Below are 25,070 nucleotides of genomic sequence, written 5' to 3'. Positions count from 1 at the left end.
TGATAAAACTCCAGGAACACAAATCTGAGTTGGTCAGGTGCGTTTGAGAAAGGTCATGTAACGTAGGCTACTTTCATCAAAAATAAAATCGAACTTTTCAGTTGAGCAACAAGAACTCAAATCTTATCGGACATTTTACAACATCCTGCAATATCCTCGAGAGATTGACTCACGTCAAGTACGTGACTGGAGGCACAGCAGGCTACACTACAGCAGCCTTCAACCCAGGAGTAGGATGTTACGCGTGTGACGCAAGTTGACGTCGCGTCATTGTGGCCCGTGCCCCACGTTACGGTGTCGACGTGAGATGGTCAGAAAGTAAAATTGATTTGTTAGTACCGGGAGAGAACAGCAGCATTTTCAAGGTACGTTGCCCGGCGTTTGTCATGTAGCGTTTTTGCTTTGGTTTTAATCTTGTCTTAAATTGAAGGAAGTCATTGACCTGTCGTTTCATTGCGCTGTGAGCGACAAAGTGGCGGTGTGTGATAAAAAGTTCTGAGTCATTTTAATGCTAATAACTTTAAATGCTGTGACTTTAATGTGCAACGTGATGGGGAATTACGTCAAAGGTAAGGCTAATTCACTTCAACTCTTCATTTAAGGTGTGCTTTCTCAAATGTAACGTTCAGGTTTCGTCGGATTTTGGGGTTGGTCTCGGACATTGGGTCGTTTTTTTTTTTGACGGACACAGCTGTTTTCAGGAAGATGGATCCGAAGGACAACACGAGTACCGCATCTTGCGAAAGGTGAGAAGGTCTAGTCCAGTATCAGCTGTGTCCTAACTATTTTGTGTCATGAAGTAGGCCTAAAATATTTTCTATAACCCCCCCAACAAACATTTAAATCAGGAAACTGCTGGGTGTGTGGGGGATGTCATGGCACTGGCTTTTTCCTGACAGAGGAAGTCTTTTTTTTCCCCTTAATGATAACACATTCAGGATGTGATAAGCACACACAAATGTTGATCCTGCAGAGGTTATTGTAGCCTTTGCTAAACTAAACGAGGCTACATTTTACATGTCAGACGTCCTTATTGTTATCAATGCACATTAGAAGAAATAGTCATTAGTGGAGATACTGATACTAGGTCTCTTCACTTTAAGTACAAAAGTAAACACACTTTTAATTAAACATTCTCATGAGCAAATATATCTATTGTAACTACTCAGAATACAGTGGACAAATAGTTTAGACTGACTACCAACATCCAGGAAAACAGTCTTTAATCAAACAGATTGAAAGGACTTTAATGGAGGGTTGATTACATGGATGACTATATTGTTGTTGTTTTTAATTGAAATAGTTTCAACCTGATAGACTGAAAACTGAATAGGCTATGTATAGTAGGCATGTATGTGGGAGCCTTTTGGATTATTGTGCCTCGTATCTATTTGTGTGGCTGCCCTGAGATAATGACTAAGTAGGAAATTCAACCATAATCAGGAAGGATACACAGACTTCCTTATTAATGAGTTATGTTTGCAACACTTTTCAGCATGAAAGTAGTACAGATGAAAACATTTAATATATCGTGGTCAGTCAATCAATGGCTTTTCAAAACTAATTTTTAATCACTGGGTGCATCACAAATGAATACCCCACCCTTCTTGGATGTTGATGCAAATACACTCAAGTCAAAAGCCCCAAATCTTATTACTCAACGATTAAAGCTAGATAAAACAGAGTAAATGAGAAATGTCAAGACATGGCTATACAGTATGGATATCAGGATAAGACTGACACTTCTGATTCTTTTTGTACCCCTTTTAAGCCCCGTTTGTGTGCACAACCCCCACCTGGATTCACTGAAAGATGACATCTTGTACCACTTCAGTTTAGGAACTGGAACACACAATCTACCCGCTATGTTTGGTGATGTCAAAGTAATGTCTTTTTGACAACATTGTCGTTCATTAATAAAACATAATCTCCTAATCATTATCATGTTACTCATTAACTTTATGTGTCAATTTGACATGTTTTTCATTCTTTCAGTTTGTGTGTGTTGGGGGCAGTCCTTGGAGAATGATGTCATTCATTAAGTACATTGCTGCTGAGCTCAGAATGGAGGACCCCAAATCAGAGTACCCCAATATATGTGCTGGAACGGACCGATACGCTATGTACAAAGTTGGCCCTGTGCTCTCTGTCAGTGTATGTATGAACAAAATGCTTCTTTTTCAACAATTGCTGTACTGCCCTTGTAAGTTGTGCACTTCAAAAACAAAAAAACAGATGTATGTGACATGTCTGTGTTTTATTTTGCAGCATGGGATGGGAATCCCATCCATCGCCATAATGTTGCATGAGCTTATAAAGCTCCTCCATCACTCACATTGCACAGATGTGACCATTATTCGCATTGGGACATCAGGCGGAATAGGTGAGCTTATGATTTGTAAATATGTTATTTTGTTTTTGTTTACCTTGGTGCTCTGTGATGTTCATCTGTTGATTATTCATCTAATTCATTATCAAACCAAAAAATACTGCTCAAACTCCCTAGATGCAGATTCTCTTTGGATTCTTTTAATGAGTTAAATGAACAGATTTAAAAGGAATTTCTTCACCTGGCTTAAGTCAGGTGTGGGTAAAAGTCCTTCCATGAGATTGTATCAAACATGACATACAGTGAGGATTCCAACACTTTATGAGCCAGATCAGGTAAATGAAGAATAAGTGAGCAATGTTTAACAAACTGTAACATCATTAAACTTTGAACCTTTTATTACCTTACAGACCAAGCTCCCTTGCTGCTGATGTGCCATTCAGCATGCATTTGACTAAACTCAGAGTAAACTTACTCAGAAGTGATTGCCTAACTGTGATTGGCTGCTCTGGAACAAAATACTATTAGTTTACCTTTTTTTTTCCACAAGAGGGAACCCAAGGTCGTTGAGTTTTTGAGCACTGTCATCCTTATCTTTATAGTTTTTATTGATCACTGATGGCACTTCTTCTTTTTCAACATTAAAAAGGGAATTTTGTTTAACCCACCCAGCCATTTTGGATTACCCCTTGGTTTGCCAGGCAAACAGCAAAACCAACAGGTGTTACAGGAAGTAACAAGAAAGTAGGCAAGCAAACTGGTTAAAATATAATGTCATTTTTTTAAAAGCTCCACGACCAGAAACGTGGTAAAACTAGGATAAATATTGGAGATGCTTTTAAAAAATGGAGAGAGGTTAGAATGTAGAAAAGGTTTCAGGACCGATGCAGGGCTAGCTAAACTCTGAAGCTTCATTGCCCACATGCACATCGACCCTAGAGAGGAGGGGACAGGGGGAGACAGCTCTCTACAATGTTTAAAATACAGACTGCAGTACCAATTTTAAACACTATGTGTCAGAGTTACACATTGCTCCTTTAAGAATGACTTTCAATGCATTTTATTAGAAAATCAACATGATACGATCTGTAAATAATAATGTTTATGTCATATATGAATTTGACTTTTGTTCTTTGTGTAGGAGTGATTCTTTTAACTCTCAGCTGCCATTTTTGTTTTTCAGGGCTCGAGCCCGGCACTGTCGTTGTCACCAAGCAGTCTGTTGATGCCACCTTCCTACCCAAGTTTGAGCAGGTGATCCTGGGGAAGACGGTGGTGCGTAACACAGATCTGGACCAGAGCCTAGCTGAAGAGCTGTTACAGTGCAGCAAAGAGCTGAACCAGTTTGAGACAGTGATAGGCAACACAATGTGTACCCTGGATTTCTATGAAGGTGTGCTACTTGATACATTGATGTTTTTTTACACATTGATCAGCAACATGTACATGGGTTTGGTTGTAATGTGAAATGTAATGTGTATTTGCATTCTTTCTGTAATTGTTTCCACATTTGTTCAATCCACCAGGACAAGCCCGTTTGGATGGTGCGTTCTGCTCCTATACTGAGACGGATAAGCAGGACTTCCTTAACAGAGCCAATGAAGCAGGGGTCTGCAATATTGAAATGGAGTCTTCAGTTTTTGCTGCTATGTGCAAGCTGAGCGGTCTACGAGGTGAGAAAAACGTTCTCTGTTTTATGTTATGGCTTGCAAATTTTTTGCAAAACCCACAAGTTGAGTTTCTGATGCTAATTTCTTCTTGTGCACAGCTGCTGTGGTTTGTGTGACACTACTGGATCGTCTGAAGGGGGATCAGCTGAGCAGCTCTAGCGAAGTTCTTCACGATTACCAACATCGCCCACAAGTACTAGTCAGCTGCTACATTAAGAAGCAGCTGAAGGCCAAAGCCGCACGTAGATAAGTGCAACATTTACACACAAGAATACACCAGACGATCAGTGATGTATCTCACATTGAAACTTATGAAATACTGAATACTTGGTGCAATGCAATAATTCAGCTTTCAACATTTTTCCATCACACCTTTGATATACGTGAAACGATCACTTTATAGTTCGTCACACGATAAATTGACCTCTATTTATCATTCCATACATCTTAAGTTTAGTACACCAGCATGTACAACCTTTCACTTTTGTATCTGAGCATATAATATTCTGTAAGTAGCTCTAATCTATTTAACATTTTAAGTACCTTGACCATAACACTTGACCACTTCTTGACCTTTGCTAAGTCTTGGCTTTAAACTGTGATGTATCGATTGAATGTTCCTTGTTTTATAATATTGAAAAACTTAGGTCCCAATGACAGTGAGTGTTGTTGTTGAACCTTAAAAATATGTATCATCTGAAATATTCCTCTATGCAGAAAGTATGTTAAGTCTGTTTTTTGTAATGTTTTAAAAGTTTTATTTAGTGACGAAAATTTCAACAAACTGTCGTTGATGATGAGAAAAACATCAAGAATGTCCTATCTCTAATAAAGCTCTATCCAGCCAGGTTGACTCTTTTATTTCCTTGCTCATTAGTTTGAAATAGATTCAAATAACAAGATCAAGATGACCTCTTTGAAACATAATGTTAGCTGGTAAATGTTGAGTATTAAGTTCATTGTGATCATTTAACTTCAGTCTTTATCAGCCAGTGTACGCCAATCTCTTTGAATAATTTATACTTTAAAACAATAAACCAGTATAGATTTAGAGAATTTAGATTGGTTTCGCCAAAATATCCAATGAGATACAAAGTTATTTTGGGGAAGAGGAAATTTGGCAGTTAGTGATGTACCGAAGAGAGAGAGTGTTTATTTTTTTTTAAATAAATTTGAACTTTTATTCAAATAAATCTTTTCTCAGTTGTATTGATGTTTTAGAGTTAAATTAGCCTTTTAATTAAGATTGTGATGGTAATTACCGCTAGTTGTTTTAAAGACCTGCTAAAGATACAATTTTGGGCTTCAAATACTTAACAAGTGCCTTATGATGGTGTAAATTGAAAAACTGGTTCAATTAACCCCACCGCTTTGGCATACTTGCCCCTTAGCAAAAAATGTGGGTTTAGTTTAGCAATTTTTGGTTATGATTCACAAGAATTCATAGCCTACTCAATGATTCTCCAATGACTTTCTCTTCAATCTATCAGGGCTTTAAAGAAATGATGGGACAGCCAGGGCGTGACAAATCAACCGCTGGCTCATCTTACCCATAGACTGTAAATATTACAGATCTTACCCCAACATCCCTTTTCCACACTTCCACTCTGTAAGATAGCACTGACGTGAAGTTATGCATTTAAATGTAAAAAAATTAAATCCTGCCTGTTAAGCGTCATTGCTGACAGTTGAAGATATAGTATGTTGGATGAGGATGAACTATTTATTATTTCCCCACAAAATGGAAATTAAATATTACAGTATTTAACTGTGGTGTCAGTTACCAATCAGGAGGTAGAAGGCGGGACATACAATTTGATTTGATCATTAGCTTCAACGAAGCTTTTAATTGGTCAACAATTAGTAAACGAGGGGAGTGCAGAATGACTCATCAGACATTTGCAAAGTTTGACAGGAAGAGAAAATATTGTTATTTTGTTGTTAAAAATACTCAGATTATTCTTTATTGATATATTTTTGCAGATGAATGAATATTTAACGCTGGATTAAAACCGTGAAATTGTATTTTCTTTGGTACTTTAAGATTGCATTATCAGATATGAATAGGCCTACATTGTTCAATGATTACAAATGACTAAATGAAAATAATGCCAAATATAGCATTTGCCAGAGGCTACTTTTCAAATCTATATGGGCCTACTCTACAAAAAAAATATAAAGATAAAGAACGATGTGCTTATTGGTCTTGCGCTATAGTCTTACACTTAATTGACTGTCTGTGCTTGTCAGGTTGGCTACATGATCATAGCCTGAATGCTAATAAAAAAAAAAAAAAAAACCGCTCCACGCGACTGAGGACCACAGGACAGAGGGGAGGGTCTGCATGCGCGCTCCCGCTCGTGCACACCTCCTGTCTGCCATCCGATCCTACCCCGGTCTGTTCGCTGACTCAGTGCCTTAAGCAGCATCACCGATCACCTGAAGAGAGCCACAGCATCCTCTGCGGAGAAAAGACACATCAGCCATGGCTAAAACAGCAACCGGTAAGCACCTTCAGAATGGTCATGTTATCAGATGCAGGGATGTGTGTAAGGATGGATGGTTAGAAAAGGTGGGTGGAAGGATTGATTGATTATGACGGATGCATCTTTTCTGTATGTCGGACTTGATATTTGCCTACCGGCTGGTGGTCGTGATCCTGCAAAGCCTGCGCTAAAAAAATAAAAAAAAATAAAAATAAATGTTTTTTAAATGATCATGTTCAAGAGAAAGCGACCACTCACCTTCACATTTCTACCACACTGTGGGCCTTTTGTCTCAGCACGAGACTCTGATAACGCAAGCCAATCATCCTCGGTCATTAGGTTACTTTAAAGCCTCTATCATCATCCTCATCTATGTCATTGTATCAGTCCTAATTTGTATCGATCTTTTATTGTGCAACATTGAAAAATGTGTCCGTATGGATCGGTAGCAGACAGCTTTATTTACAACGCCGCACCTGCGCTTCATGCTACAACGGCTCCAACATGCAGCATAATGCAGACGGACCCCACCCAAGATGCTGGGCTGCTCACATTTTAGCCGACAGACATGCAGAAAGGGCTTCATCAGTCTAACTTTTTTGCTGTAATTAAACCCCCAACAGCTGTACCTGTTTAATTTAAAACGTGTTTTAGTGCCCTGAACGTCTCCTGAAGGTTATTGTTTGTTCTGTTTATTTAATTATGATTGGTCCTGGTATTCATGTCTGTAGCTTTCTTTATTTCTCTCTCAAGATGAATCATCAGCTGTGAAAGATGTGCTGCCTTTTATTCCATAATACACTACTGATGTAAGATGGAATATAACACTTGGAAACCAGACAATAAGATCTAGGACTTAGCAGTGATTCTAGTCTGCGCTGGTCATCTTTTCTGATGGACAGTTATAGGTGTAGGCCAAGCCTTAACATATTCGTTTTTTAAGGGTTTATGTAGCCTCTGTTTCAAAAGCATTAATGGTTTCTTAATATAGGCCATTTGTTTGACACCTTTTATGATACGCCGAGGTGTTCAGACAGGTTTTATTATGACATGGTGTTAGCAGAGACGTAGCAGAGGAGACAGGTGCACGACAGGGTGGAGGCAGGCCAGCCTTGCAGCAAGGGGCCGCTTCACAAACTGGCCTTTGCAGCACTGACAATCTGTGGTCCTCTCCATGAGCAGCAAGGTGGGCACTTTGTCAAACACAGAAAAGGCAAGCACTGAAAAAGTGACAGAATGTTGCAGGCGAAATTAAAAATAGTCCGCAAGGGACAGGCAGAAGTAAAAAAAAAACATCCTACTTCAGATCAAGTGTGAAGTCGAGATCATTAATCATCTGTTTTTGATGGCTATGACTTCAACTCTCAACAGCAGGTTAGTGGTAAGAAAGGTAGATATAAATTGTAGGGGATCATGACACAGGACAAGCAGTAAGGAGTAAAGTTGAAATTGATCAACATGACACACGTGTCTCTACCATTTCACTCATCTTTCTCAGATTTCAATGGGCTTTATTATACACAAGGCAATTCAATCATTTATTGAAATAAGTCACCATTGTCTTACTATATAACTGGCCATAAGGGGAAATTATTTTACTACACTTACAGAATACATTCAGCCTATGAATTATTAATCAAAGGGCACTTATGTACACTTCAGGCATTAAACAGGTCATTAACACAGTAGAAAATGTATTCTTATTATTTCAATGATAATTTTCTCTTTCCTAAACATCTTAATTTGGTAGTATGTTTGTGATAATTCTATGGTGTGTGTGTATCATCCAACAGCGTATAAAGAGAAGATGAAGGAGCTGTCCGTCCTCTCCCTCATCTGCTCCTGCTTCTATCCAGAGTCACAAAAAAAGCTTGTGCGTGAGTTTGAAGGTATGGATCAACTCAAACATTGATATTTCAGATCAAAGAAATTGTCCTCCTCTATGGATGTTTAACTGCCTTGCAAATTCAAGCATAATCAATAATGACATATTATTTTATGTGGTGTTATTGAGCATTGATTTTATTAATGTTCTCTTCATTATGTTCTGATTTACAGACATGGAGGTGAAGCCTATAAACAAGCGGGCCTCTGGCCAGGCCTTTGAGGTGATTCTCAAGCCTCCATCTCCGGTATCAGATGTGGCCCACAACCTCCCCTCACCACCCAAGAGGGACATCTCCTTGGAGGACATTGAGAAGAAACTGGAGGCAGCCGAAGATCGAAGGAAGGTGAGGATTTGATCTGTTTAAATGGCTTTGGGTAGAAGAAATATACAGTAGTTAAAAATTACTTTTAGGATGCCAAAAATTGAAAAAAACTCCCTTTGTGTGTATTATTTTGTGTTTTCAGTACCAGGAGGCCCAGGTGCTGAGGGTTTTGGCAGAGAAGCGAGAGCATGAGAGGGACGTGTTGCTAAAGGCCATGGAGGAGAACAGTAACTTCAGCAAGATGGCCGAAGAGAGACTGCAGATGAAGATGGAGCAGATCAAGGAGAACCGCGACGCCCTTCTGGCAGCCATGATTGAGCGTCTACAGGAGAAGGTAAGAAACGCAGACATCTCAGCTGCTGCAAAGAAAAGCAAAGGAAGTCTACCCGAGTTGTTATTCTCACTCTGTTTTATTTATTTTTTATTTTTTTATTGTTATAGGAGAGACATGCAGCTGTGGTGCGCAAGAACAAAGAGCTGAGGGAAGACCTGATAGCATGAGCCTCTCACAAGCCCTGACTTCCATGGTCCATCAAGTCCCTCCGACAAGCCCCGCCCCTCACCTTGCCCCGCCCTCACCCTCCTCAGAATGGACACCCAACCCTGGTTGCCCAGAGGTTCGAGGACCTCACCATCACATCACAACACACCACACCACCAGTACACACTACTATCAGTATTATCAGTGGATACAAGCATCAATTACACTTATCTTGTGAGTTGAATGGATTTGATCATTTTAGAGAAAACTATATGGCTTTTCTTTTGTAAATACTGTTTTCTTAAAATCTATCTATCTATCTATCTATCTATCTATCTATCTCTCAATCTATCTATCTCTCTATCTCTCTCTCTATCTATCTATCTATCTATCTATCTATCTCTCAATCTATCTATCTCTCTATCTCTCTCTCTATCTATCTATCTATCTATCTATCTATCTATCTATCTATCTCTCTATCTCTCTCTCAATCTATCTATCTCTCTATCTCTCTCTCTCTCTATCTATCTATCTATCTATCTATCTCTCTATCTCTCTCTCTCTCTCTATCTATCTATCTATCTATCTATTTATCTATCTATCTATCTCTCAATCTATCTATCTCTCTATCTATCTATCTATCTCTTCTCTCTCTCTCTCTCTCTCTCTCTCTCTCTATGATGGTAGGTGAAGTACATACTGTACTTGTACTGCTCTGTATGATTTCAAACATTTTGTTTGTGATTGATAAATGTTTCAGTTCTTGAAATTTTGACTCTACAACCATTTTTTGTGTGAAAACTTGGTGTTGTGAGTTGGCTGTAGACTGACATTTTTTGCAGTGCTCCTGATGATGTTATGATGATGATGATGATGATGATGATGATGATGTTTCCGTGTCTTTGTGAGGATTGCCGATTGGTGTAAACCTAGACTACAGACTTCTCAAGATAGCAATGTATCCCATCTGTATCTTCCTCACTCATGCACACATACTCTTTTTCGACACGCACGCTTGGAACTAAACAATACGCCAAAATCACACCGTTTCATAAAGTGTCCACTTCCTCTTATGAGCTTATGAACTTGATAGGTGCTTTATTGTTACTATATTAAGAATGTCTTTGGCCAATGGGAGCAACTTTCTACACCTGCAGATTCCCTTTTACCCTGACTACTTAATTTCTCAATGGATGGATCTTTAGCCAGATCTCCAGCTCTACACAGTATTTGGGGATTAATCTCTTGAATGTTATGACATCATACTGGTACCTGCTGTTGCTCCCACAATTGATATTGGTAGTGCGAACATGACTTATGTCTGCTTGGGTGTGTGTGAATGAGGATTTACAACCAGGCTTCAACTAGCCTCTGCTCTCTCTAAGGGATGAGATGGAGAATGGATGCAGGATGCTTTACATTCACACACTAGCCTCTTTTTAAGATCCAGTATCACTGATATCTGCCTGCATCCTCTGCTGCTTGTGTTTCTCCCTTCATATATTTCTCTGTGAAAGCTTTGCTGAATAAAGGTTTGGGATTCTGTGAACATATGGCATGCACCATCTAATACTTTTCTGTGCTAAAAGTGGAGGGAAAAATGTAAACTGCAAATAAAAGAACCAGTTATCTACACATCCTGAGAATCATAGTCCTCGCCTCGTTTATTTTTCATTCATTTTCTCTTTACCCTTTGATTATCCATTTGGGTTTCACAAACAATTTCACCACCATGATCTGAAGAAGAAAATGCTCTGCCTACTGTGTGGGACATTTACTCGAATTAGAAGTGTCTCTTAATCATCAGCAGTAACATGTCTGGTGAAGTCACATTTATCTATAAAGCACATTTAAAAACAGCAGCAGCTGACCAAAGTGATGTACAACGCATTAAAGAAACAATATACAGGAGTTTACAATAATTAAAAGAATAAAGAAATAAGAATAAAGCAATAAATAAAACATGCCTAAAACTGCCTATTCAGGACCAGATGGCTGAAATGCTAACATGTGAAAATACGGATAAGGCGGGACTTAAAAGAGTCAACAGAGGGGGGCAGACTTGACTGAAGAGGGAAGGCTGTTCCACAGTTTAGGGGCTTTGACTGAAAGGCACGATCACCTTTGAGCTTGAGCCGTGAGCGAGGGACAGCCAGGAGGCCAATGTCAGAAGATCTAAGGTTAAATTTGCAGAGTCACTCATCACAATATCCACAAGGAAGGTGAAACATCAAAACACAAATGTAACAGTTTTATGTCCTATGCACCTACTTCATGGGCTAGTTGGATGTGCAAACACCTCATTTAAAACATTATTATATTAATTAAAAATTTGGCTAATCCAAAACGCACAGGCTTTCTCTTAAATGGTTAAATACATTTGTATTTACATACCGTATAAACTATCTGTATAACAAAGTTTATCCACTAGGTGGCAGTATCAGATTATGTATTATCGTTTAGAAACCAATCCAAAAGAAGAGCATAAATTCACCCTGTACCAAATACTAATCTATAAAATAAAACAATAAATACAAAGAGGTAAACAATGTGGATCATTTAAGGATAATCATTTATTTGGAAAAATGTTGATTTAAAATTTTCAATCACATCCTTATTTAAAGGGAACAAGGTTTGTGTCATTCATCAGCACTTAAAGGACAATATAGATCATATATTATTAAAAAAGCATTGAGCCCTCAGGAAGCAAATCACAGGGAGTGATTATCTCCCCCTGAAGCCTAATCTTGAAAAGATGGGGGAAAAAAAGTAATTTAAACAGTGAAGCCCTTAATATTATGTCACATAGACTAAAGCAGAAAAAACCACCATGGACAATAGTTTATTAGTCCAGCTGTCTGTTGTTACTTTTTTAACTGTTTTCCCCAAATGTCCTTATCCTGTTCACACTATTGTCTCCGTTTCAGACTAACCCGGGCTGGTGAGGTCAGGGCAACATTGTAAAGGATTTCCTCTGGCTCTTAATGATTTCCTGGGTATTCATAAGGCAACAATGCTCTCAGATTTGGTTACTTATCTGGCACATAGTAAAGGAATTGCCTTTCAGTCAATAACCCGGGCCTTATTACCTCATAATAAGGCCCGGGTAATAACCTAAAAAGGATTACCGCAGACATTTTCCAACAAGTAATTTAGGAATGTCATGAAAAACAATCAGCATACACACACTTAAAATAAAATGTTTTAGAGTTAAATGAGCAAATTCTTTTAATCCAGTTTTTTACTTTAATTTATTGTTACCAAAATATTACAAATTGATACAAGAAAGAAAGCTTCACATTCACCGGAGGTTAGTTCTACCACAATGGCATTTATAAGTGACCATAAGTGGTCTTAGAAATATGACCTCTACATTTGTGTTTACAATAAATCTATTCATGGCCCATCATTCATATATCAGTTCTCAACCTGGAGACAGTGGATGTTAACTAAATTAACTAAACATTTGAATGAATAACAATATTCAATGAAAACTAATTTTCTTTATAAGGGTGATGGCACGCTGAGAGGAACCCACATCCTTATCCTTTATACATAATAACATAAAATCAGTTGTTTTGTTCCCCTGTGTTTCATAAAGGCCTAAAGGTGAAGCAGGTTGTCCTGCCTGGCACAGCTCAGCTGTCCCCTTCAATCCAGTTGTCAGCTTAAAAGGCCCCAATTTCTGTCCCCCATGGCCTGTAAGGCTTCGTCACGGTGGAGGAGGGGCTTGATGTGCTGAGGGCCGTCGCAGAGACCAGAGGGAAGGCACCGAAGGAGAGGGGGAAGGCCGACAGCGAGGAGAGGGATGAAAGGAGCGGTGGTGAGAGCTTGGATGTTGGCATGGTCAGACTTAGAGGCATGGAGCCGTTTGGAGGCACCCTGAGGGACTCTGTGGCGGGCAAGACACTGAGTCTGGATGTCCCAGATGCCTCAGTGGCAGTGGAGGAGGATGTAGAGGAAAGAGAGGAGGAGGAGGGTGGACTACTGTTGCCTCTAGATGCAGGTGTCCTGGCCTGTGGGCGTTGAAGGAGGAGGGGGTGTGGGAGGTGGGCAGGGGCGATCCCATAAGCAGAGCCCCAGGCCAAGTGTTCGAGTCCAGTGTGCACCTCCCTCTGAGAGGCGTAGTTACTGAGGTGGGACACTAGTCGTACACGGAGGGGGTCTGTGTTCTCCCGACTCTCTATGATGCTCAGGAAGCGAGCTGTCTCTGCCAGACACTCCCTGAAGCCAAGGCTGCGGTAATCCTTTGCAAGAGAGTGAGCCTCAAAGAAACCTGAGAGGAGAAGAGGACAAGACAGCAACTAAGACACAGAATACGTTTCTTTATTTTCTTATTGTTTTAAGAATGAAAACATTAATTTGTAGACTTATTTTGGCCCAAAACAAGTCTGTTTTACCTTTGCCACCAGACGCATGAAGCAACTTCAAATGGTCCACAGTCATTTGCAAAATTTCTGCTTTTTCCAATTTAGCTGAACCCTGTAAAGGAATCGCAAAAGAAAGGATATTGTCACATAGATATTTCACATCTGGAGTCGATATGGAGAAAAAAAAAAACATGAAAGGCAAATCTTGGGCTCTTGATAAGAAGAGGATGAAAGTAACTAACCTGTTTCTCAAAGGCACTTGGCACCAATCTTCTCAACTCTGAAAGGCTGTTATTGATTCTGTCTCGTCTCCGTTTCTCAATAATCTGTAAATTGGTTATACAAAAAAGAGTAATTTAGGCCCATGTTTGCCAAGAAAACAGAAAAGGTTATAAGAAACAGCAGAGATCATTCTTTTTTTTTTTTTTTTTTTTACCCCTCTGCGCCTTTTTCTGGCTTGAACTTGTGTCGTTGTGGACGGTGACATCGAGCCGTGGGAATCAAGTTGACTGAAAGGTAAACAAGCAATAGATGTTTTGTTGTTTTTTACCATTAGAGTTAATTAGCAATGGTAAGACAGTAACTAAAAATGCACACAAAATAAAGTACATACCCATTTTCGTCTCCACTGTCCTTCTCCACCTCAACATTGTCGTCCAGGTCGCTGTCAGATGAGCTGTAATTATGACCCCGCTTCATTTTGCTTCAAGTGTTCAAAAGTAGTCCTGAAAGGGAAAGTCCAGTGCTGCACTGACGGCGGAGACCGTGTTAACTTCAGTCCTGCCTCTGCTCTGATGTTTTTCATATCACGGGAGGGGGCGTGGTCGGTAGGATGGGGTGGGCGGGGCGGGGGCATCTGAGTGACGTGTGCACGCCTTACAAAAGATAATCAATGAACATCCCAGAGACTCAGAAGAAAGCTGAAGTGAAGTTGCTAAAACTCATTCCTGCTATGTTGTCAGTCTATATTAGGATTTTTTTTTTTTTTTTTTTTTTTTTAAAGAGGACTGGTAGGGTATTTTGGATTTTAATATATAGATATACGACTGTGATTGACCTGTTAACAAATTAATTAAAAATATTTTTTTGTGTGTCCAGGGTTATTGACTCTTTTTTTTCCACTTGTTCCTTTTTTTTTTATCCTCACTTGCATTTTTTTTTAAAACAGGCCTATAGGACATACATTTTACCCTGTTCCTGATTATACCTTGTTGCCTTGTTTTGCTGCACTACAGGTGCAGTTTTATGAATCTGCTTTACAGTTAACTGCTGCAATTATTTTTAAAGTTTTAGTTATGTTGAAAATCCACTTGAAAAAACGTTTTTTTTTATTCAAGTCTTTTGTAGAGAAATTAGTCTGTGCTTGGCGGTTGAGTCTGACTGGTGGACTCTTGGCCTCAGCTCCCACAGTTTCCTGCTGAGCTCCCAGTTCATGAGGAGCGGGCCCCATTACAGCCAGAGCCCTCTTCTTCTCTGGTGTTGTGGAGGACACACGGCCTATTAGCAGAGTGTGTTGTTCATTGTCTGCTGTCAGCTGTGTGCTTCCACAACAGCATTGATCAGTCGGGAGGCCCAACATTAGTCAGTCAGCGTTGCCAGGTTCTCCTAGGAAACCCCTCTTTCACTGCCCCCCTACCTCCTCCCCAGTCACTGCAAACAGGTCAACTGACTGGTGTAAGGAGACCTTCCCAGGGAGTCATTCATCCTCTGTGGGGGGAAAAACTCTGCTGCTCCTGTAGTGGGAAAGAGAAACAGAAATGTTTTCAGAGGCTCAAGCTGCACACAGATCTCTGAATGTTTTCCTTAGCTAAATAAAAAAAAAAACACACAAGAAAAACGTATACACAAGAGTCATACTTTTCATGGGGAGCAGGGGTGGTCTCTAGGTGTGAAAATTTTGACCCCACTAATATGCTGGGGTTAAAGGTCAAACTATATAAAACATGGGAGTTTTGAGTGTTTATGTTCCACTGTGTAACTGAATCCTGCTTGCTGTTTGTTTAGTATGTGTTCGGGAGAAAGAGACACTAACAGTACTGTATAATATAAATATGTATATAGTATGTGTTTATGCAATTCTGTATGCATATTAATGAAACCATCAGTGATGGAATGTAGCATTAGCACACTTAGGTGCTTGCACTTTTGGGGTTTTTGTTGATTAATCAAATTTTATATGCCTTTATAGAGAGGCAACAGAGGCAAATACAACACTTTTTTAATTTCTTACATTTCTATTAGGCCTCTGTAAAAGCAGAGTTACTTCTGACATAAACCTTAATATAATGCAATGCTTTAGCACTATATAATTTCCCAGAGGCTAATATCTCTAAGCCAACATGCCTCCATACATATTATTTCCTCCATTTTCCTGCTATTAATGATACGTTTCTGTTTTTTCCCTGAGATCACAACTTATTTATCTTGTTTTTGTTTGCTCAAGATAACAGCAGTGGCTTTGTTATGTGGAGATAATCAGATAAATAAGCCAGGATTAGGAGAATACAACTGAAATGAACACATAATCACAGGATAAAATGGTGTTATATTGAGATAACAAGTTAATACTAATACCACCATGCTAATTTGTACTGTATTATTAATGCTTTTTGTTGGGTCTGTGTACATTTTGTTGTCAAAACTTCTGCTTTTTACTCAAGTTATGCTGATGTAAAACCGTAGTTAAATGTTTTTCTTTTCTGTGAAGGTCTGGGAAACAGCACTTGAGGCTGGTATATTTCCTGCATGAAGACATGTCTGTTAAGGCCATCAGTGGGAGCGTGACCCCCCTATAAAGTGTTCCATACCAGTACCTTGTCGAGCAGCAGCTGTTTCTCTGTTCCGTCCGTCAGGTCAGTTGTTAACTCTCTGTGTTGGGAGCTAGACAAGTGCGGATGAGAGCTTGAGTCCAGGGAGCAACTGCAGGCCAACACACTGTTCCCAGAATGTCAGAGGGCTTTTTGGTGCTGACAGATACAATGTGCAAGCCTAAGTCGTTCTGTTGATGCAGTGAGTGTGGAAGAGCCTTCACACTATCCCTGACACACACATAGACACCCACCTTCTCTTCCTTGCCTGTCAGCTCACACTCTCACTCAAAATCCTGACAACCTTCACCCATTTCATGCATTTCTACACTCCCATACTCTAACTTGGTTGATTTATAGACCTTAACAGGGACAAGGAATTCCTGTATCTTTCATCCTGAGTCCTTATTTTAAAGTTTATGCGTGTAAATGACTAGTAGGTTCTAACCTTTTTGGAATGGCTTCAGTGTATCACTTTTTGCTGACAGCCCGTGCATGGCTGCAGTGGCAGCAGTGGTCCTTGCCTTGACAAGGACCACTAAAAATGTTTGTTTTTGTAATAGATAAGTAGGGATCTTCTGATGCTTCATCTATATTTTTGAGAATTATCAAAATATGCTGCCCTGACTTTTGCAATATTCTTGCTACCAGGATCTCTAAATAATCTCCAAATTCTGCTCTCCAATTTTTTGACTCATGCAGTAAAAATCCTCCTTCTGAGAATTCAAAGCTTACCAATGGAATTATTTCCATTACTTTGTTAGACACTGTCCTAAAAACTGTGAGCATGTCAGCGGCAAAAACAAGCACATTTAATAAACCAATGATGCTTAGCTGTAGTTGCACCAAAGGGTTGCATTGTAACCATTACAGCTCAGCTGTGGCTGCAGTCTACATTCTCCTGGAGCAATGCCATAACAGTTTGAATCCACCCGTCATTTAAACTCATGAAAATAAATATAGGACCCAGGTTGAAATCAAAGGAATTCCCCTTTCACATTTGCACAATCCAAAGCTGAGGTCTGAAATCTTGCTTTGTGGACAGAATTTTTCCACATAGGTATCTATATTGCTCCTCACTTACCGAAAGTCTTTTTTGCTTATATGACAGATTCTAGATCAACAGGGAAGGTCAGGAAAAGCCCCTTCATTACCCTCTAACCATTCATGGCCTTCCCATGACTCTCTGCCGACAGATATTTTGAGTTTATTTGGGATCACTTTACTGATGATTATGACGCGATTATGGTAATGAGGCTCTACAGTGCGACTGGCTCTACAGGACAGACAGGTTCATGTGGTCTCCATTAAGAAGGCACAAAACACTCTCCTCACACCTGACTGTCAAGGTCTTTCAAACTAGAGCTGACATTCCTTTGCTCCATTAAACATAATTAGGATCTTTGTTGCAAAAACCTTGACTTTTTGACCCGCTGCATCAAATACATGTTTTATTAGAATCCAGTTGGATAACTTTAGATGTGAATTATGTCACATTTCTTGCTGAGTTGAGCTAATTCGTCTGTGGTGGCCATGATTTCTCTTTACATTTAATAACTGGAACAACATGCCAGTCAGCCTGTTGACTGTGGGCCTAACTGGGCACCAATTTGAAGAAAACTACTCTTAACCCAGTGCCAGGAAGCTAAGAGGTATAAGCAAGCATTTGTTTGAAACTGGCGTGTGCCCAGCTGCCTTCCTCAATCTTCCCTCAGGTTTCCCTTGGTGATTCCTTTGTGTGTGCAAGAGTGCAGCCTGAGTGTGTGTGCCGGTGCGTCTGCATGTGTTTATGTGTGTGTGACCAAGAGTGTGCAAGTGTGTTTAGGAGGTGCTGTTTCCCACAGCCCTGATCTAATTCCGTGGTAACTCAATCTCCGTGTGAGCGCTTCCCGGCGAGTGTTCTCCCACCCGTCGACAGTCTCTCTCTCTGGCCGGCTGAGTGGCTGAGTGTGTCTGACAGAGGCCTACTCAGTCCCATTGGACTCCCCCTCCCTACACCCCCCCTCTCTCTGCCTCCATCCCACCCACCCTCCCATCAGGATTGATTTACTATGTCAACCGTTGAGGCTGTCGGCAGCAGCGACGTTGGCAGCCGTGCCTGCATCCTGTGTGCACACCATCCTGACATCTTATACCTGTCATTCAACAACTGCTGCAGTCAAATTTACATGACGGTGGGGGAGGGGGGGGGGGCATTTCTGTGGGTGTGAGATCATGCCTCATCTATGAATTATGCACATAGAGAGTAGGTGCATGTTGGAAAAAAAAACAACTTTTGCTGCATATTTACATGAGCTTGGATATATTATGCAAGGCAGACCAAATGCCACCCATGCTGCTCCTAAATAGCTACTCTGACTGAGGGAAATGTCTCCCAGACAGCTTCCATATAACAATGTTATCCTATGGGCCACAGCTTCCTGTCCCTGTCTCTGCACCCAGGCGCTATATTGGGCAGGGACCAGACCAGGCATGAGACCCATTCCCACTGTGTGACTGCAGTACACCCGCCTTCTCATTCTTTATCTTCCTGCCTTTGTTGGCATCCATTCTCCTTGTGCCTTTTGGATAGGTAAAGTCAGGGAGGATATGAGGACTTCCTTGTTTCTTTGTTTAGCAGGAGCATTTATTTTTTAAATATTTTTTCTTCTTCTGCATATACAGCCCCACAGGTCATATACTGATAAAAGGATCTCTGCACCAGCAGCCAATTCCAGGGCCTATAGTCAATTAAAAGGCATGACGAGCATTTCAAGATGCCAACCATTCTTTGAACTCTTTTTTTTTCACCTTAACGTGCCCGCTTATTTCACAAGTTACTCTTGAATAAATAACAATCAATTTAATTGGCTTTTAAACAATACTGCACACTCCTTCACAATGGGCCACCAAACAATCATATTGTCCAGAAGATTTACCAGTTTGCTGTCCATTACCAGCTTGCTTATGCAAGTCCACAATGGAGGGAAGGCAGATCACAGGGCTGGTTCCCAAATAAGCGCTACAGGAGGCAGCACGTGATGTCCACACAGAGAAAGGAGCACCGCGGAGCGAGCTGCTTTTAAGGCCACACATTGTGTTACCACAGGAAAAACATTGTTTGCATATCAATGGAGTGTGTATGTGCGGTTTGTGTGTGTGAGGTAAGTTTGAGGGTGTTTGGGGCTCTAATTGAAATGTATCATTGGGTTTACATCATGCATACGGAACCTCAGAGGCACCAGTCATATGAATTCTTAGCCACAGGGACTGTAGAAAATGACTAATCCTCTTGTGTGTGTGTGTGCATATGACTGGTCACTGTCTGTTTAAATCTGTGTTTTTGAAGGTCATGATTTTGTCTTTTGCATCATCTCAAACCCCCATACGCCAAGGTTTTTGCTTGGGTTGTGTGCATTTTTTTTTTTTTTTTTACATCTAAAGACATTTAAAATAAAATCTGATAAACATGACTGCAAGAGCATATATTTTAATATAAAAAGAAAACAACAGCAAAGGGGTCAAATTATGTCCTGTCATTACAATATCAAGGGGAAAAAAACGTGTTTTTCTTTTGTGTGTGTCTGTGTGTGTGTGTGAGCCGGCTCCTTTCCCAGTGGATGCTCTGTGCCAGCTGTCTGCGCTGCAGTAAAGTACTGCTTTCCCAAGCTCCGACCTGTGGGAAAATTTGTTGTGGCCAGTAATTGATTCCGCCCTGCCAGCCCCATTACTCTCCACTGCAGTCAAACTGCCAGTGATCTGCAGAAAGCCTGTTAGCACAGCCCCCTTTACTCTGTATTTCTCTCTCTCCCAACTACACAAACATGCATTAGAATCGCACTTCTATATTGAGGAGATTCTATAGATATTGAAGATTTCTATCATTGACTTGAAAAGGGACAAATGTGTGGGTTATTTGGCAGAATAGTTACACAGCAGAGCCCATCTCGAACCCCGTCTTTCTCTAAGCCTGTCATAAAATATTAAGAGCAGTCATCTGCCGACATGGCCGAGTTAGTTGTCACAGCCTAACACTTACCACATGTCCAAATAAAGGTAAGTGCTTTCCCCTTCCAATTAATCTGCAATTAGGGGTTCTGCTCTGTGCGTCTGCTTTTGTGTGTCTCAATCTGGGCTCAGCAGGTGGGACTGTCTGTGTGTCTATGCGTGTATGTGTGTGTGTCTGAGGGGGATACAGGACAGAGATAAAGGGATGTCTTCTGACACAAATTCACATGATAGTTGTCCCAGGACTTCCCCTTCTTATCACATTGATTACATAGCAACATTTTGAATAGAGCATCAGGAGAAAAGGACACATTATATTGGCCCAGAAATAATCGTTGCATGTAAGATCAAGGGACACATGTGAGGCCTCGAGCCAAGTATTTAGCAGCAATTCTCATGACTTTTGCTGTCTTTATATAACGACCAGCTGAGGGGTGCACTTTCCCATGTTGTAAGCGGTCAGGAGGTCTCCCTTTGAGTCTCCCTCATTTTTCACACAAAAATTCCAGCCCACGGTGGGGGGATGTAAAGGCGCATGAAAGAGGAGCAAAAAAAGTGTACAGTATGCATCACTTTAGCTCCTGGTGAACCCTCCGCCCACTGGCCTCTGCCACCGGTGGCTGTGTCCCATGGGTAAAGCTCTCCCTGTACTTCTCTTGTGTATTGACAGAACAAGCAGTGTCTCTGTGAGAGGCAGCCCCCCCCCCCCCTCAGTCTCTTCATCCATTCCGTCAGTGTGCTGCAAACCAGAAGCCCGAGGCGTAGGGAGCGTGTGGGATGAAGGGATGAGAGAAAAGATCAAAGCAGGAAGCATGAAAAAGCTCAAAGCACACAAGCAAGAGGCACCTCTCTGACCTCCACCACACACACGCACACACGCACGCACGCACCGCACACACACACACACACACACACACACACACACACACACACACACACACACACACACACACACACACACACACACACACAGTCGGCGCCCACCCTAGCCTCTGGTTGCCCCTCATGCAGCAGGCATGTAAAAAGAGAGGAGAGAGCACGTCGCTCAGGTCATGGTGTGAGTCTCAGCAGATGATGGAGACCTGCTGGGAAACAGAGCTAAAGAGAGGCTGATGACATGTACACAATTCTGACTCTTTACTTTTCAAACTAAGTCATTACTTCTGTCATAATTTTTTTGTACTATCTCTTATTTTCACAACGTACAACAGGTTTTAATTGTTCACTCACCAAATTCCAACAGCAGACATTTTTATTCTGATGTCAGACTCATGTTGAGAACCTTGTTGAATGTCACTCTACTGTGTTTCAGATTGTAATGTAAGGAATCTGACAAAATCGTTGAACTTCTTTCGATTTATCAGAGTTTGAAAAGATAACAAGGAAAATTTTGAGGGACAAATGGAGGGAAATTGGACAAAAGTTGGGTGTGGTTGCTGCCCTATGCTACACTTAGGAGTCTAAAGGAACAAGAAGATACAGTTAGCGTTCTCCTCCCTTACAATACTTTTCGATAATGTTTTTCATCTTTTATATCCCATTATCATTACTTTAGGTAGCCTAATGTTAGCATTGTCACACTTAAATATAGTTGTTTTACCAGCTAGGAGGTTGCTAGATGCTAACATTAGCTGTTTTCTTACTGTAGCTAATAGGCTTTTAGATATAATATTTAAACTTCAAATACTGTATGACTGATGAGATCCCTCTGGATTTGTATCATCAATTCATCCCTTACAGCACGGTTAGCTAGGTATTTATGCCTTTTAATATCTTATTGTCTTATCAGTATTCAATACTAAAGGTTATGTTAGCATCGTCACACTTTTATCTAGGGGTTGGCTGAATGCTAATGTTAGCTGTTTTTTTTAATAATCACTAATGGGTTATTAAATGTGTTGGGTTAAACTTGAAATATGACTGATGTTACTTTGGAATATGGTATGTTTAGGAGGCACTTAAATGCAGAACAAAAGTTGTCTGAAAAGAAGAGAAAAGATTTCAACTACAGGAAAAAATAGCCAAAACAAAAAAAAAAATCATCACTATGAAATATAGGTCCAAATGCATTTTCTTAGGTTCCCAGACAAGCCACCAGGACCAGGCCCCCTGTCTTTTTTCTTCTCCCTTTTTTACATTTTTGGTGAGGTTTGGCTAGAAAGTAAACATTATGACATTATGAACATCTATCTAAATCCACTGTCGAAAGGCTTTCACAGATCAATTCATGGAGAAAGTGATAACCCTTTATCAGGAGATAGTTTTCCCACAACAGAAAAATATATTTAAGCAAAGAAGAGAAGAAAACAAGTAACGCACTGAGGTTATTAAAGTATAAAAATAGACAAATGTGATCTGAGAACGTTTTTGTCTTTTTTATCGCTTGTATTTTATGTAAAACGACACCCCTCAGGATTATTTGCCGCAGAGAGTTGAAGTTCAACATCAACCTGATCAGTTGTGACCGCAGCTTTACCTGTCTGAGCTTTAAACGGGCTCGGTCAGACTTGTGAACTCCCCCTTGCCCTGAGGATCCTCTCTCCATTATTCATGAGTCCTCAGGTTGGACCCTGGGAACAAGCTGAGCGAGGCCCTGTGTCAATACGAAACACTGGCCGCCACAATGGGCTCTGCCTCCAACTACACTGTTGACAGACACCAACACAAAGGAGCTGAAAGGGGTCCCCCTCCGTTCTCACACACACTGAAGAATGAGTCAGTGTGCTGCCGCTCAGAGCTGTGTTTGTACAGTATATACAGCTTTTGTCCATGGCCACTGTTCTCCCATCAATGGAGGCTGAAGTGTTGATGAAAAACCAGGAGGAAAGGACTTCTGTGCGGCTGCCAGCAAGAGTTCATGTTCATTAGATGGGCTCTACGCCTGCTATATGGCACCTGTATGTATGCAGAGAAACCCCCAGTTGACATAACAAGTCATCGGCTTATTCAGCATTCCATAAAATATCACAGCTCGGTCTGTTGACTATCACATCAATACTGCTGTCATTGAAGTAAAGGAAGGATTAATGCATTTGATACCATGAAATCTAAAATTGCATCTATGTGACAGCAAATTTTGCATAATATATCAAGCACACATCCAGCTTGACAAAAGAGAAAAAACACCTCAGAAGGTCAGCAGTTTTAAGTCCAACTTAACTCCTTGAAAAATGAATAAATGAAGTTAACTTTAAAAAATGAATGACACTAAATGATGATTGCATCAACAACCAAACACAAAAGGGATCTCTCGAGAAAGTTTTCACTGCCCTCTGTATACGCTGTTTTATTTGATAACTTGTTGCATTACAGAGAGCTTAGTTATTTTTGAGTGAACTATTTTCAGATGATGAAAGATTCAAAAGAGTTTGTCAAGGTGCTACGTTTGATCATCTCCAACTCCAAATGCTTTTGTAACAGTTTTTAATCTCAACAGAATTGCATGCATGTCAAGTGTGTACTGATGTAATTTGATGACCTCGTAGAGAATTCACAGTGTGCAAAAGTCAAGGTAAGGCAGCATCTTAATTTGTGTTGCAATTATATCTTCCATTTGATCTCCCATACTTGGATTATTTTTAGGCATATCTACTTAAAATAACAGACTGTTTAGTTTCTGAATTCTGCTTTGATAGATTTATTTTGGACTCAAACATGAACTTCATGCTCTGTGGAAAGCAGTCAGAGGAGTACTTAGCCCTTTTTAATCCACAGAGGGGAACTGTCAGAAGGAATTTTTTTATCTGAATCTGATTTGCTCTCATCATGTCTGTCCATACACGCTCTCCTACTTTGATCTCCTTAAGACATTCACTAGCTGCTCTCAGGAGCTCCAAGATTCATTCAACAGACAATCCAAAATGAAATAAGTTTTTTTTTTTTTTTATCTGTAGGTCTTTAGTTGATTGATTGCTTTACACAAGATATCACTTCCAGCATTTTGCACAGCTTTGGCTTTCATTAGGTTTAAACTAAATGAAAATAATAAAAGAAAGCACAGGTGTTAACAGCAGTGGAGTCTGTAGTTGTGGAGCCCTTATTAAAGACATTCTTTCAGCAAAGAAGAAAGAACTTGAGGTAACTTCTCAAGCAGCAAGGACGAGAATAAGCCCGACTAGTTTTGATTCTTGATTTGTGTATTTTTGCATCTCTTCACTGACAAAGGCAGAAAATATGATACGACCTCCTGCAATCCGTTGCTGAAACCAATAGGGGGCAGTACCTGACTGTCTGTCTGACATTTGGACACAAATCCACTGACGTTTGTTATCTGCAAGTGTTTTAAAAACAAGGGAGTCATACAGTGAATTTGACAAAGTTGGAAAAATGCATTATAAATTTAGTTTAAAAAAAAAAACAATGAAAAGTGTAACATTGATTGATTGAAGACATAACTTACAAAGTGTGCATGTATGCAATGCTTAATTATGAACCCAACATTATATTTACATATTACAGTCGCCATCTGCTGGACAAAACCAATATTACCAATTACTCAGAAAAGGAAATGTTCTGTTTGATGGCACAAAATGTGATGAACCAGTTTGGTTTCAAGTGTGAGACATCATTACTTTTGAAAATGAACATTAACTGGTGTTTATGGCAAATCTGGTAGTCTACTTTTTATGAGCTCATTTCAAAATACAAAAAGCAACATAGTAGTGTCTGTTTTCTTTGATTTTTCTTTTTAACAGAAATGTAGCAGGTACCTTTTTAGCTATAGACCTAAA

The 25,070-nt window shown here is 40.2% G+C and overlaps 3 protein-coding genes across 3 annotated transcripts; 2 read left to right on the top strand and 1 right to left on the bottom strand.

Annotated features, from left to right (window-relative positions):
• Positions 1-223: 223 nt before the first annotated feature.
• On the top strand, positions 224-4,846 carry upp1 (uridine phosphorylase 1). The gene is made up of 8 exons (XM_020648520.3): positions 224-365; positions 630-746; positions 1,772-1,883; positions 1,996-2,154; positions 2,269-2,383; positions 3,513-3,722; positions 3,856-4,002; positions 4,098-4,846. The coding sequence occupies exons 2-8, from the start codon at positions 706-708 to the stop codon at positions 4,247-4,249; spliced, it is 936 nt and encodes a 311-aa protein (XP_020504176.1). The 5' UTR covers positions 224-365; positions 630-705; the 3' UTR covers positions 4,250-4,846.
• Positions 4,847-6,344: 1,498 nt separating this feature from the next.
• stmn2a (stathmin 2a) lies at positions 6,345-10,822 on the top strand. Its single transcript, XM_020648542.3, has 5 exons — positions 6,345-6,503; positions 8,279-8,374; positions 8,544-8,716; positions 8,838-9,029; positions 9,137-10,822. The coding sequence occupies exons 1-5, from the start codon at positions 6,485-6,487 to the stop codon at positions 9,194-9,196; spliced, it is 540 nt and encodes a 179-aa protein (XP_020504198.1). The 5' UTR covers positions 6,345-6,484; the 3' UTR covers positions 9,197-10,822.
• Positions 10,823-11,730: 908 nt separating this feature from the next.
• LOC109994980 (hairy/enhancer-of-split related with YRPW motif protein 1) lies at positions 11,731-14,335 on the bottom strand. Its single transcript, XM_020648524.3, has 5 exons — positions 14,160-14,335; positions 13,983-14,055; positions 13,789-13,872; positions 13,577-13,658; positions 11,731-13,452 (listed from the first exon to the last, which is right to left on the bottom strand). The coding sequence occupies exons 1-5, from the start codon at positions 14,243-14,245 to the stop codon at positions 12,845-12,847; spliced, it is 933 nt and encodes a 310-aa protein (XP_020504180.1). The 5' UTR covers positions 14,246-14,335; the 3' UTR covers positions 11,731-12,844.
• Positions 14,336-25,070: the final 10,735 nt, after the last annotated feature.

Source organism: Labrus bergylta, chromosome 8, assembly GCF_963930695.1.
Source record: "Labrus bergylta chromosome 8, fLabBer1.1, whole genome shotgun sequence".
In the NCBI taxonomy this organism is placed as follows: domain Eukaryota; kingdom Metazoa; phylum Chordata; class Actinopteri; order Labriformes; family Labridae; genus Labrus; species Labrus bergylta.
This window is presented reverse-complemented; position numbering and strand designations above follow the sequence as displayed.